This window comes from Hylaeus volcanicus, chromosome 6 (assembly GCF_026283585.1).
Source record: "Hylaeus volcanicus isolate JK05 chromosome 6, UHH_iyHylVolc1.0_haploid, whole genome shotgun sequence".
NCBI lineage: Eukaryota > Metazoa > Arthropoda > Insecta > Hymenoptera > Colletidae > Hylaeus > Hylaeus volcanicus.
In genome coordinates, this window is record NC_071981.1 from 23,718,447 (window position 1) to 23,731,728 (window position 13,282).

General features: G+C 33.9%; 2 protein-coding genes across 4 annotated transcripts; one reads left to right on the plus strand and one right to left on the minus strand.

Moving 5' to 3' along the window:
- Positions 1–129: 129 nt before the first annotated feature.
- On the plus strand, positions 130–8,963 carry LOC128878143 (pecanex-like protein 1). Its single transcript, XM_054126078.1, has 15 exons — positions 130–511; positions 773–1,019; positions 1,086–1,364; positions 1,457–1,809; positions 1,882–2,025; positions 2,103–2,347; positions 2,441–2,697; positions 2,802–6,139; positions 6,221–6,682; positions 6,751–6,895; positions 6,979–7,237; positions 7,323–7,676; positions 7,744–7,856; positions 7,925–8,199; positions 8,294–8,963. Exons 1-15 carry the CDS (start codon positions 359–361, stop codon positions 8,573–8,575), a joined length of 6,906 nt encoding a protein of 2,301 aa, XP_053982053.1. The 5' UTR covers positions 130–358; the 3' UTR covers positions 8,576–8,963.
- A 1,831-nt stretch (positions 8,964–10,794) lies between these two features.
- Positions 10,795–13,171, minus strand: LOC128878144 (thioredoxin, mitochondrial). Of its 3 annotated transcripts, none has more exons than XM_054126081.1 (4): positions 13,011–13,171; positions 12,366–12,570; positions 12,099–12,248; positions 10,795–11,814 (listed from the first exon to the last, which is right to left on the minus strand). In XM_054126081.1, the coding sequence occupies exon 4, from the start codon at positions 11,777–11,779 to the stop codon at positions 11,351–11,353; it is 429 nt and encodes a 142-aa protein (XP_053982056.1). In that variant the 5' UTR covers positions 11,780–11,814; positions 12,099–12,248; positions 12,366–12,570; positions 13,011–13,171; the 3' UTR covers positions 10,795–11,350. The 3 variants fall into 3 exon arrangements, with proteins under 3 accessions (XP_053982056.1, XP_053982054.1, XP_053982055.1); XM_054126079.1 differs by having other exon boundaries at positions 10,795–11,895; XM_054126080.1 differs by lacking the exon at positions 13,011–13,171 and adding an exon at positions 12,760–12,979 and having other exon boundaries at positions 10,795–11,895.
- Between the last annotated feature and the right edge of the window lie 111 nt (positions 13,172–13,282).

Genomic DNA, 13,282 nt, shown 5'->3' on the forward strand with positions numbered 1-13,282 from the left:
ATTCACAATAGAATAACGATAAGTCTCCAGAGGAACAAACATTTCCTTCTGGTGACTATATCGTTTATCTTTTTTTATGACTATCGCTTATATGAAGCAGTCCTAAAGAAAAGTGCAAGTGTATACACTGGCCATATATGAAATCGCATGGTTCATGTCCGAAATCATCTGAGAAGTGAAGATGGCTGTGGAGCCCGTGAGTTGTGTGCGCCAAATCCATTGATTAAATAAGGCCGAGATAAAATGTATCGCCTTATTGTTTGCCACACAATTTTTCGAATAGAGAAAACAGGCCACGTATAAAGCTGTCGAACAGCAAGCGATGGAAAGATGGTGAGGGAGCACATTTGCCACTGGTATGGGTTCTCAAACGCTGGAAATTTTGAGACAAGGCGTCTGGGCTAGCCTGACAGGAGGCTGGTTTTACGATCCCCATCTCGACGTTTTTTCAAACACCTTTCATCTTTATGTTTGGCTTTTCTTGCTCTGCTTGCCGTTCACCATATACCTTGTAAGTCGATTTATACGCATATTAATTTTCGTTCGCGAGTTATTCTCCTTAGACAAAATAACATTTACATAAACTGTATATGTTTACATTGCCATCGGGGTAAATAATTGTAATTTATGCTTCGTGTATTTAGAATTCTATTATTTGTTTTTTTCTAATATTTCAGACTTAATTATTTTACGATCAGACTGTTATCTATTCTATATACATTTTTTCTATATACGTTTTTGAAAATACTTGTTTTTTTTTTTTATTTTATAGTACTTTCCACCGACGTTGTGCGTTTGGGTGACATATTGTTCTTCGATTGGAGCACTTTTTGGCACAATAAAATGTGTCAATCACGCGCTTCATTGTGTATACGATACAACAGAGTGCTTGGAGGAATCGGGTCAAACTGTCAGTCAACAAAGGTTGGAAAGTGAAAAGAGGCGCACAGCGCATAACAAAGGCAGGGAACAATCGCAAGATCAAGTAGACCATGGAATAGAGTTACAAGTTTTAAATGGTACTGTAATTTGTATCTTTTAAATTTGTTACATAACTCTTTTGGTTATATTACATTTTTCCATAGGAAAAACAGATACACCACCTGTAGAATGCTCGTCACGTAACTCTTTTATTGAATCAAATGTGCAGAATGCAGATGCGGATAGTATAACATCTGAATACAATCGAGACAAACCTAGTTCAACTATTGATTTGAAAGTAGAAATTCACAGAAAAAATAGCTCGGAAAGTTCAGAGGAAGCACAACAGCTCACTAAACCGATGGTACCTAGCATTAATGTACATGAAACAGAATTAGCTTCTGCACAGTACCATGAACCACGTTTTCGAAATATAGTCAATGGTATTAATTTTATAATTTTCATAACAATCTTTTGATTACGATTATTTTCTTACGTATTAATATTTGTTTTTAAACGTTTCAAATATATACAGAGAGAAGATTGAAACTTCAGAAATGTGTCGTAATAGCTGAAGAAGACAGACAAGGATCAAGAAAGTTATGCAGACACGCGTCCGAAGAATCACGAAATCGTCATTCCAAACAGGGTAGTCTTGGTAAAACAGGTTCTGAAAGTCAGATAAAACAAACAAGTTCTTTAGAATTGGAACATCATGGAGATGATTATCCTTATTGGAAGTCGAATCAAAGCGTACGACGTCTCAATTCCAATTCGATTCCAATGGAAACTCATTTAATAAACGACCATCCTCAAAGTTTAGAAATTATATCGAAAAAGGAAGATGCTGATAAAAATAAAATTTCGTCCCATCCACAGTCTTTAGAGGTAAACGGAAGATTTATAATTTAAAAACAAGAATACTTAAATAGCATAAGTATTTACGTATTATTTCTTTAGGTTATTACAAAAAAACCACATCAACAACTTATCCACCCGCAAAGTCTTGAAACATTTGGTGCTACTAGTAAAAACATAAACATTACAGATGACAATAATTTACCTCTTCACCCTCAAAGTCTTGAAACAATCAATACTAAAAAGGTATACATCAACAATTAATATGTATATATGTAACGTTACGTTTAATATTATGTTGAAAACATATGCATACTTTAAAGGTATTACCTCAAAATACGTTAAAAAAAAACCAACTTCAGCTATTACCATATCTTAGTTATGGATCAGAAATAGTACATCCTATAGCAGAACAAAGCGACGAACAATTTGCTAATGAAAGTTCTGGAGGGTTTAGTCTTCAGGATTCATATAGTCCATTACTCACTCGCAAGACTTGCGAAACTAACGCTACATCTAATCGCGACAGAAGTCTTAGTACTAGCAGATACGACGATAGATTTTCAAGGTAACTTTAAAATGATAAAAGTACTTCATAAATTACGCGTAATTGATCTACAGATACAGAATAAGTTTTTCTTACATTTGACATTGCATATAGATTTAATGGAGATGGTGGTATAGATAATGATTCCGCCAACTCTCGTGATGCACTAATCGAAGAACCAAAGCCTGGTATCAAAAGGAGATACAGTAATGCAAGCCAAAGCAGTCATGAATTCTCTGAAGGTGAGAAGCCCAAAGACAAGCAAGATAAATTAAAAAGTATGGATGACCCATTAAATGTTGGAAGTATAGTTGGAATAGATCGATTATTTGAAAGCAGTGATTGCGCACTGGAGTCACGAAAAAATAAAAGTAATTTTCATTTATAAATATTTCATATTAAACAGATATATTTTCTTGATTATATAGATATTTATCATTAAAAGAATTATAACTGGTTGTTGTTCCTTTTATAGATCTACATAATAAAGAACCAGATTCTGGTTCGTCTAGTACAACGACCCTAAGTATGGAAAATGAGGTGAAAAGAAAGTTACTTCCGCAATCAGACACGGATAACAAACGACATCAAGGTGCAATACCTAAACAAAGCCGTCCAAAACTTGCAGTAGATACCATAGATGATAATATTACAACTACGGAACAAACCCGGCCAAAACTTAAACGAGCTCTAGGGGTCAGAAGAGACAAAGATAGAGGAAGGGATAGAAGATTCGATACATTTGATAGATTTGAGCAAACTAGTGGTTCAAACAACGAGTTAAGTACGCTTAGTCTTGCGTCGTCCTTATTAGCTACATTGTTGACCTCTGGCCGAGATTTACCTGGTCAATCCAGTACTGTGTCTGATTTAAGACTCAGTCACAATTCTGAACATCGTAATTCACGAGCAAGACGAGGTACTTTGAAACGATCGATTAGATTACATCACGGGCCACGAGATAGAAGTCGGGACGACAATGTTGTACCGCTCACTGCTTTACTTGGATTGATATCGAACGACGAGTGTCATATAGTTGCCAATCACAACGACACGGTAGTACCTTTAGAAGCGGTACCTTCTTTCGGAGATGAAAATAGTCGCTGGTTGGCTTACACCTTTGACGAAAAGGGATCTGGTGTTGCTGCTGCTGCTGCTGCTGCTGCACAAGTTCCTTCTAGCAATAACAACAAACTAATAAATACATTGTTACGTCAACAACTCAATCAAAATTTACATTACGACGCGAATTGGGAGCTTACAGATTCTTTAAGCAACAGTTACAGTAGCCTGTCTTTGAACTCTGCCGGTTTGAGTGTTATAATAGACACGCCGCCTGTTTTATCGAGCCCAGAAAGTAATCAAACTAAAGCACAAAATTCACTGTCGTCGAATTTAGTTTCCTCGAATACAGGAAGCACTAATCATTGTACAGTGGAAATTTCAGAACGAGATCAATTTCATCAGAATACTGGGAATCCATATCAATCTACGATAGAGACTTTAGAACGACATCAGTTCCATCAGGACATAATGCCACATATGGACTCTACAACAGATAGAAATGGAAGATTACAAGGTTTATTGGGATACCTTAGTTTAAATATTTACTCATCGGATCTTCATCGACGAATGCCTCTTTTAACGTTACCACCGCACCAAGAAACAGATATAAATAGAAGCTTATCTTGGAATCGATTTATCGATAGCTTAGGCGGATCCGATTCTAAATCTAAACAAGCAAGACATTACTATAAATGGAAAATTGGCAAATTACCGCACATTAAAGTGCGGTTCGATCGTTTATTTTTATTGGCTTTACTGGATCGAAATTTGACGATTTTCGAGACTATCATTTCGACGTTTTTGGCAGTTGCTGTTGCGGGATTGGGTCTCGTACTACTTCAACAAGGATTCTACCGTGATATATTTGCCTTTATATTTTGTTTCGTAACCGCCGGATGTCAGTATTCGTTATTAAAATCCGTTCAGCCTGACGCTGCTTCTCCGACACATGGGTTTAATCGTATTATAGTATTCTCGCGGCCTATATATTATATATTATGTTCAGGATTCATACTAATCTTTAACGAATTTCTAAGAAACTTCAAAACGTCTGAATTTCGAATATACGATTTGCGAGTCGCCGATTACGACGTTATATTACAAATTCGTAATATTTTATTAATTTTCCTTTTGTGCTTTCCGATCGTATTTTCTTTAGGTTTATTTCCTCAAATTAATACTTCTTTAATGTATTTTTGCGAGCATGTAGATATTCATTTGTTTGGCGGAAATGCAACCACTAGTCTGATCTCCTCGATATATTGTCTTTGTCGAAGTATCATCACTGTTGTCATACTATACGGTTTTGCTTATGGAGCAATTACGGAACCCAAGTCTTCGCAACATATTTTGTTCTCTATTTTCGCGGGTTTACTAGTGGCTATATCTTATCATTTAAGCCGATCGTCTTCGGATCCCACCGTGATATGGGATATTGTTAAAACGAACTTGTGGCCACCAGAAATTTATACAGAAGAGAAAGAAGCGAAGATCATCGAGAACACATCGCGTGGTGATAATTTATCAGCGACGTATAAAGAAGCAAAAATTAGAGCGTCAGGAAGGAAGAAACACGTAAACATTAAAGTTGGCGAGCAAATGTCGGACACAGAATTAGTGGATCCCTTACCTGAGAAATTACGAGCAACCGTAAATGCAAGATTAAAGAACGATTTGATAGTATGCGCAGTAATAGGTATATTGTCATTTGGAATCCATTGTTCAACTGTATTTACAGCTTTGCAACCAGAACTAAACCCAGTTTTATGGGGTATCGTAAGCTGCCTTGGATTTCTGTTACATTACGTCGTACCGCAACTTCGAAAACATTCACCATGGTTGTGCTTGGCAAGACCAGTACTACGTAGTCACGAACACGGACAATTCGAAGTTCGCGAACCAGTGAAAATAATGTGGTTCGAGAAAGCGTACGTTTGCCTTTCATTCTTAGAAAGAAACGTTCTTTATCCAGTAGTGTTCCTGGGAGCGCTCACCGAATGTTCATCAAAAATTGTAAACAAATTTGGAGAAAGCATCGGTGCGTTGATCATAGTTGTATGCGGATTGAAATCCTTGAGGTCTGCATATTCTGATCCATCGACGCGCTACCTGGTTCTGATCTTTGCCGTGCTGTTCTTCAAACTAGATTTCCGTGAACTCAGTGAAACATTTCTCGTTGATTACTTTGTCACGGGAATAGCATTTGCAAAAATTTATGAATTGTTATTGAAAATACGATTTGTAGTTACGTATATCGCCCCATGGCAAATCACTTGGGGTAGCGCATTTCATGCGTTCGCGCAACCTTTCTCGGTACCGCATTCTGCTATGCTGTTCTTGCAAGCTGGCATTTCTGCAATTCTAAGCACTCCTTTGAACCCACTTTTGGGCAGCGCGATTTTCATCTCATCTTACGTGCGTCCAGTGAAGTTTTGGGAACGAGACTACAAGACGAGAAGAGTGGATCATTCGAATACGCGGATGTCTTCGCATTTAGACAGGAATCTGGGTGCTGACGATAACAATCTGAACTCGATCTTCTACGAACAGTTAACAAGATCACTGCAACACAGTCTTTACGGAGACCTTGCCCTTGGTCGCTGGGGAAACGTGGAACAAGGCGACTGCTTCCTCTTGGCATCTGATTATTTAAACTGTTTGGTCCACATTGTTCAATTGGGCAATGGATTGGTAACTTTTCAATTGAGAGGTCTTGAATTCAGAGGAACGTATTGTCAGCAAAGAGAAGTATGTACATTGCTATCGAATACCAAACATTCGAAGATACAATCTGTCGTTCAATTTATAAATTGTTATTATGATTTCTAGGTAGAAGCGATCTCTGAAGGAATCGAAGACAATGACAATTGTTGTTGTTGCGAAATGGGACATTTCTCGAATGCATTGAGTGTAAACGCAGCTTTCAGTCAGCGTTGGTTAGCTTGGGAAGTTGTGAGATCTAAATACGTTCTGGAAGGATACTCAATTTCTGATAATTCAGCGGTTTCTATGCTTCAAGTGTTCGAGTTTCGCAAAGTATTGGTTACTTATTACGTAAAAAGTATTGTTTTTTATGCTGTAAAATCGTCAAAACTGAAATATTGGTTGGGGAATTCCGATATTTCGGACGCGCTTAAAATATCCCTCGACAAGAACTTCGTTGACCTCGATCCTGTTTTCAATATGAATATCGACGAGGATTTCGACTTTCGTGCTAGTGGAATTACACGAAGTAGTTTTTGCAATGTTTATTTGGACTGGATACAATATTGCGTTACTAAACATGATAAGGTAATTCTTTTTGAATATATAAATTATTTTAACTTTTATACAGCACTGTTTCTTTCTAATTATTTTAGACACTAGATAGAACAAGGGATTCACCGCTAGTATCCCTGTGTTTTGCATTAAGTCTTCTGGGGAGACGTGTTTTGGGAGCAGCGTCTCATAATACTGTATCCAGCGTTGAATTCTTTCTGTACGGATTGCATGCTCTTTTTAAAGGTGTAGTATTGTTTTAATAATAACGAAGTAGAATATTTCGTATATGTATAACAATTTTTAATACATTTATTTGTTGTACTTAGGAGATTTCCGCATAACATCGATTCGAGATGAATGGGTATTACTCGATGTCGACTTATTACGAAGCGTTGTGGCGAAAGGTGTGAGAATGGCATTGAAACTACATCAAGATCATTTCATGAGTCCAGAGCAGTATGTCGAATCGTCAGCCCTCTATGAAGCTATAGATAGTCACGATAAAAATCTTGTGATTAGCCACGAAGCAGATCCACTGTGGAGAAATGCCGTTTTAAACGGCGCACCCAGTCTTTTGGCTCTTAGGTATTATATATCTACATACTCTAATAATTGCGAGTATTAAAGCACCTTTATATTGCTAATATTATGTTTGTTTGTTTTTCTATAGACACGTTCTCGATGATGGCATTGACGAATACAAAGTAATCATGCTTAACAAACGTTTCTTGAGCTTTCGAGTAATTAAAATGAATCGTGAATGCGTTCGTGGTCTCTGGGCCGGGCAACAACAAGAATTAGTATATTTGAGAAATAGAAATCCAGAACGAGGTTCTATACAAAATGCGAAACAGGCCCTCAGAAATATAATAAACAGTTCTTGCGATCAGCCGATCGGGTATCCGATTTATGTCTCGCCATTAACGACTAGTTACGCAGAAACGAATGAACAATTATGTTCTATAGTTGGAGGACCTTTGAGTCTTAGCGTAATTAAGCGCAGTGTGTTAAAATTGTGGCAAAGGTACTTATTTCTATCATATTACAATTGTAAGTTTTAAGTTTATCATTATTGAAAGTATTATTTTCAGAATCAGAAGAAGGTGCGGTCAAGGTTGTTCGTCGGGTGGAACTGGATCGCAAGATGACGGAGGTTTCGGAAATGACGGAGTATACGCAATGACTACTTATAATATTCATTCAGGTATTTGTACTTGTCATACTACGTCAACGTTCATTCCTCATGATATATACATAAGATTGTTAATATAGGTTATACTCAATCGGGTCACAATACATCTGGCTCGCAATCTATAGATTCTGGATGTCAAATTGGTGGATCAACTGGACGTGGTTCGTTGGGAAGAGCGAATACGGGATCTCTTGGTGGAAATAGAGGATCGTTGGCTTCGGTTGGAAAACCTACGAGCTCGACGCTCGCCAGTTTAGCTGGTCTTCTTAGTAATAGTGATATTAAAACTGAGACTAAAAGCGAAACAAGTTTCTCTGGTAAACTTGAGAGAGACGAAGGTTTCCCAAAAGTTCGTGTAAGTACAAATCTCGTTTTAATTAAAAGTAATTTATGTATATTAGAGAATCTTTATTTCTTTAATCTTAATGTTTTTTTTTTTTTGTCATTAGATCATAGATCCTAATCAAGTGTACGACGCTATTAATTTGGGTCGTCGGATAGATGTAATTTGGCCTGACGAAAGAATGAGACAGCAAGGTGGTAGATCTGGATGGCAACATTGGGTCCCCGAAAGAGGTATGGAAGGATGCGTTATTCATTATTGGTCCCCGAATCATCGTGATCCTAATCGACGATCTCACGTGGATAAAGTTATTTTGCTTGTGAAAATTGATGATAAATACGTTCCAATAGCGGAACAAGGTGTACGAGACTTAGGGGCAGAAGTGTGATGAAATATTTTTGAACCTTCCATAGTAATACACACTCTGAGAATTTTCGTACAGTCATTTCTCGAATCACGCACCGCGCATATTAATATAAATGCATTAAAAATGAAGATTTCATTCCAACTATAGAATGATAAATACAGTTTTTTGATGGGAGATTATTCTTGAAATTGTAAATAACGAAAATCGACGAATTTTAAAAACTAGTTTGTTAATTCCATTATAAAATATAGCCGCAAAATACTCTTCTCTATGCAGTTTTTCGAAGATTTTCATTCGCTCAATATTATTTCTTTTTTTTTTCTTTTTCTTTTTTGCTTCTGTATTCTTGGTTCATTGCAATAATTATCCAGTAAGCGCAATTTTCTGGAGACATTTAAAAAAAAAACAATATTAAGCTTAAAAGTTTGCATAAACGATAACTAATATTTTGCCACTTGCAACTATAATAGAAATATTACTGAGAAGACTTTAATACCAATCGCCAAGTTATTCAATGCAAAGTAAATTGTATCATGTTGTATTATACTATGTACCATATAACTATTAGATCGTTTAGTAGTTATGGGAACTAGATGTTACTTGTTGTTAACAAACTAAATTATTATTTTTATCAACGTAAAGTAGTGTAATTGGGTATGTTCAAATTTCACTAATTTACAGTATAAAAATCATATATTTTTTTATTCCTAATAATTATATAGAATAAGTTATACAAGCCTGATTTACATGCAATCGATATAATTATGAGTACTTCTTTGTTCGATGTGTGCGAAAATGAAAGTATAAAAGCTATTAGCTATGTCAACATCTATTTGTATTTTGAAACTAGAGTAATGTGATAAATTAGATTATAAGCGCAGAGGTTGCTGTAAATTATAATAGAGAATTGCTTAATTTCTTAGAAAATGAAATAGAAATGCTTTGGCATTATTACCATCGAATATGCCCAATGACAACAAGTAACATCGGTAGAAATTTGTATATAACGTCATTCGTGTTTTTCTACATTTTGTTACATTTTTTTTAAACTACTTGATACAAATAAGTTGTAAATATGCGTAAAATTTCTGCAAGATTAAAGCGTCCAAACGTATTTATTGAACGTGTAATTTTGTGGGGTCATAAAATCGGCTCTACAGAACATATCGATGCACTAATAGCAGTGTTATATATAACTCGAACAACTTGGTTTGTATATCTTTATTGTATGGAAATCATGATGAACTCGGTGGTGTATTTACATTTGATATGCATTTCATTCTAATTTTCGTCGAAATGAATACATTAAAACAATAAAATAATATCATAAAAAACAAAAATGAAATCATTCGTCATGTAAAAACTTATCACACGTAAACGCACCACGATTTTTATCTACAAAAGAAAAATAAATCTATTATCATTTTTCTTTTAAAGAAAGACTTATTAAACGTTTTTTCCTAGTTTTGTATATATTCATATAAGTGAATTCTAAATTTATTTGTTTTACCACAGTTGTTAAAGAAATTTAAAGCGTGTATACTGGTTATTAAAATAATAAAAAAAGATGGGGGTTGCTTGCAAAAACATATATATATATATGATGTTCTCTTGTTTATGATCGAATAAATAAGAAAGAGTAAATAAAATATATTTGGTGTAAAACATGAATAATTTTGCAAGTAACCAAGGAATCACAGCATTGCCTTATCATGGTGTCTCTTGAAAGCACCTGACTGATAAAGAAATTTTTAGCTAGTCCTTTAATTATTGATATACATTTATGTATCACTTGCTGCCAAGGGACAAAAATCTCTTTCTCCAGGGAATACATGGATTAAACGATCTTTATTAAATTCCTGGCCTACTAATTGCAATCGACAGTACTTTCGTATCTAGATTGTACAGAGATGTTTTACGACGCAGAATAAACAGAACAAAATGTCAAATTAGACAACAATTTGTTTATAACTCCTGCAACTATCGTCTTTTAATGTCTTCGTATTGCATTCGCTATTTAACATTGTACGATTGTTAGCACAATGTGCTTCAAATGAATTTGATTGAGAATGCTAAAATTAATCCTATTAATTGTATTCCATTACGAGATAATTAGGTAGCGATATTAATTATGCAAAGAAAGCAAGTACCTTGATATATATTTCAGTTTTAACATTAGAATTAGTTTAATAAGTACTGCTAGTATGAGGACATCATTGTAGATCAAAGAAGGCCGTTAATCTTAATTATTACAATGTATTGTACTATGTAATACACAATCAGTTTAAAAAAATCATTTTATAATCATATTATAATATAATTGACACATATAAAACATTACCAAGAGTTTGTAAAGTAATTAACAAGTTATTATTATAAAAATTATAAATAATAAATGAGAATACGTTATCTTTTTAGAAATAGTAACTTTATATTTTATCCTAACATTTATTCATTAGAAGTCAAGAAGACATCTACAGTGAAAATTCTAGTTAGTGTTGAAAATTTATAGAAACTTCAAAATTTTGTTTGAGATTTATAATAGCAAACATGATTGTTCTCCTTGAAACTATGACTTCATTTGTAGGTTTCCATTTTATTTAATAGAATTTTATGATTTACATTTAAAACATGTAATTACTACCAAAGACTTTTTCAGTGGCATAATATTTCTGTCCCAGAATAATATTAATGCTCACCGAAATGAAATTATATAGCACAATACAAATTGCAAGAATATAATTGATGAATTATTAAAATAATTTTACATAATATACAATCCTAATATGCACATGTTTAAACTTCTGTTTTACCATCTTCAGAATTTAAAGGGGGAGTTTGAGTAAGTTTATGTATTAAATTTTCTATCATATCCATATCAACTAAACCTACAAATTTATCAACCACCAATCCACTCGAAATTGCTATAACAGCTGGTACAGCTTTTACTTCAAAGATGTGTACTAATTCTGGATTCGATTCTAAATCTACAATGGCAAGATCTAATGTATCCATTGGTTCTATAAGGTCTATTAATCTAGGCGTGAGTATTTTACAAGGGTCACACCATTCAGCATGAAAATTTACGATAACAGGTACCGAACTGTTCATTACCTTAGTAACAAATTCACTATTGTTATTTATTTCAAATCGTTTATTCTTCTGGCGGGACAGAGAAACGCTTCTCACCAACATTGATGAAAGCTTAGCAGTGTTGCGCAGCATTTTGTAATTGTATGAACACTGTCAAATATTACAAGCTACAAAAAATGGTCTAACTGCACATAATCAATAGAGATTAGCAGTTGTACGTATCTACATTCCTATCTTATCAGTAGATTCTGAAAGATATATAGAAATTAAAAAGAATGAACTCCAGTGTATTGTTTGCTTATACCAAAACTATGGTAGAAAATGTTAATTTCTCTGCCTGAGTTAAGAATTATATATTATTTTAATAATAATCAAGCCTCCAAAAGATCGAAATTGACTATACAACTTTGTAACTATATAACTTTAATTAATTATATTAAATAATACTTACAATAAATATCTAAGAAACCCAATTAGTTATTCGAATTGGCCTGATAGGTTCTGTTAATACAAATTTAATATATCCTACCACACCAATGATGGAAGATACAACCAACAGCACAAGTAATAGAATACGCCAAATAAATAAATGATCGTATATCTGAAAAAAAAATTATTATTTTCGACTATAGAAGCATGATAATTATGTAATGACATACAGTTTACATTTCTTCTCTATATTGTATGAACGAATAGCAATATAGTTATGTATAAATACCTTTTTCTCAATAGAGGGAGGTTTCTCAGATGCTCTTGGTAAAATAATTAAAATAATTGTACATATGCTAACTATTAAGATAGCAAAAGCACCAATCCTCTTCTCGATGCGTAGAGTGATAATAAATACAAATAAAGCCAGAGCCCACAGAATCAGAATAAGGAATAATCCTACACCGACTCCAAATATCAAATTACTCATACCACTAAAAAAAAAAGAAAAAATACAAATGTACATTTTCCTTATTTCTCAGCTTTACTTCATAATCTTTAATACTTAATATACGATACTTGCTAAAAAGTGCCGGAAAATTATTATGTGAAAAATCGCGGAAGATAACGATCTTAGTAACATAAGAAGAATAAGTATCTCGTGTATTTCACTTTCAACCTACATAGTAAATTATCGAACTTTTATTTTGTTCGCGTATATAAATCTACAATTATTTTAAACTATGTGTACTTATATTTCTACAGAAGTATATATCTACCAAGTAAAATGTAAGCTATATATTGTTTTTATTCGTATTTTACAACTCGCTGTACAACGCGATTTATTGAAGCTAATTGTTTATAAGTTAAAAAAAAGAATTTGAAAATCATTTGTCACAGATTATTTTACACAAAACTGTAGTGCAAACTATACCTTTCAACGTTAAATTGTTGCGAACATTGTTAACGCATATATTGACTGTACTGAACAGTTCATGAACTGAATATTAACAAGAAATTTGTGATGAAATCATAAAATCTTTTCAATTGACCACCAGAGGGCTACAAATAATACTAAACAGTAATAATCTAGATTGTCGAATAATTCATGACTATATCGTTCGTTGAAAACTGTTCCTATTCGAAATAACTTGTAGGGACTTTAATGATTAGGGAAATTTATGTTACACCCATAGGGAAATACTT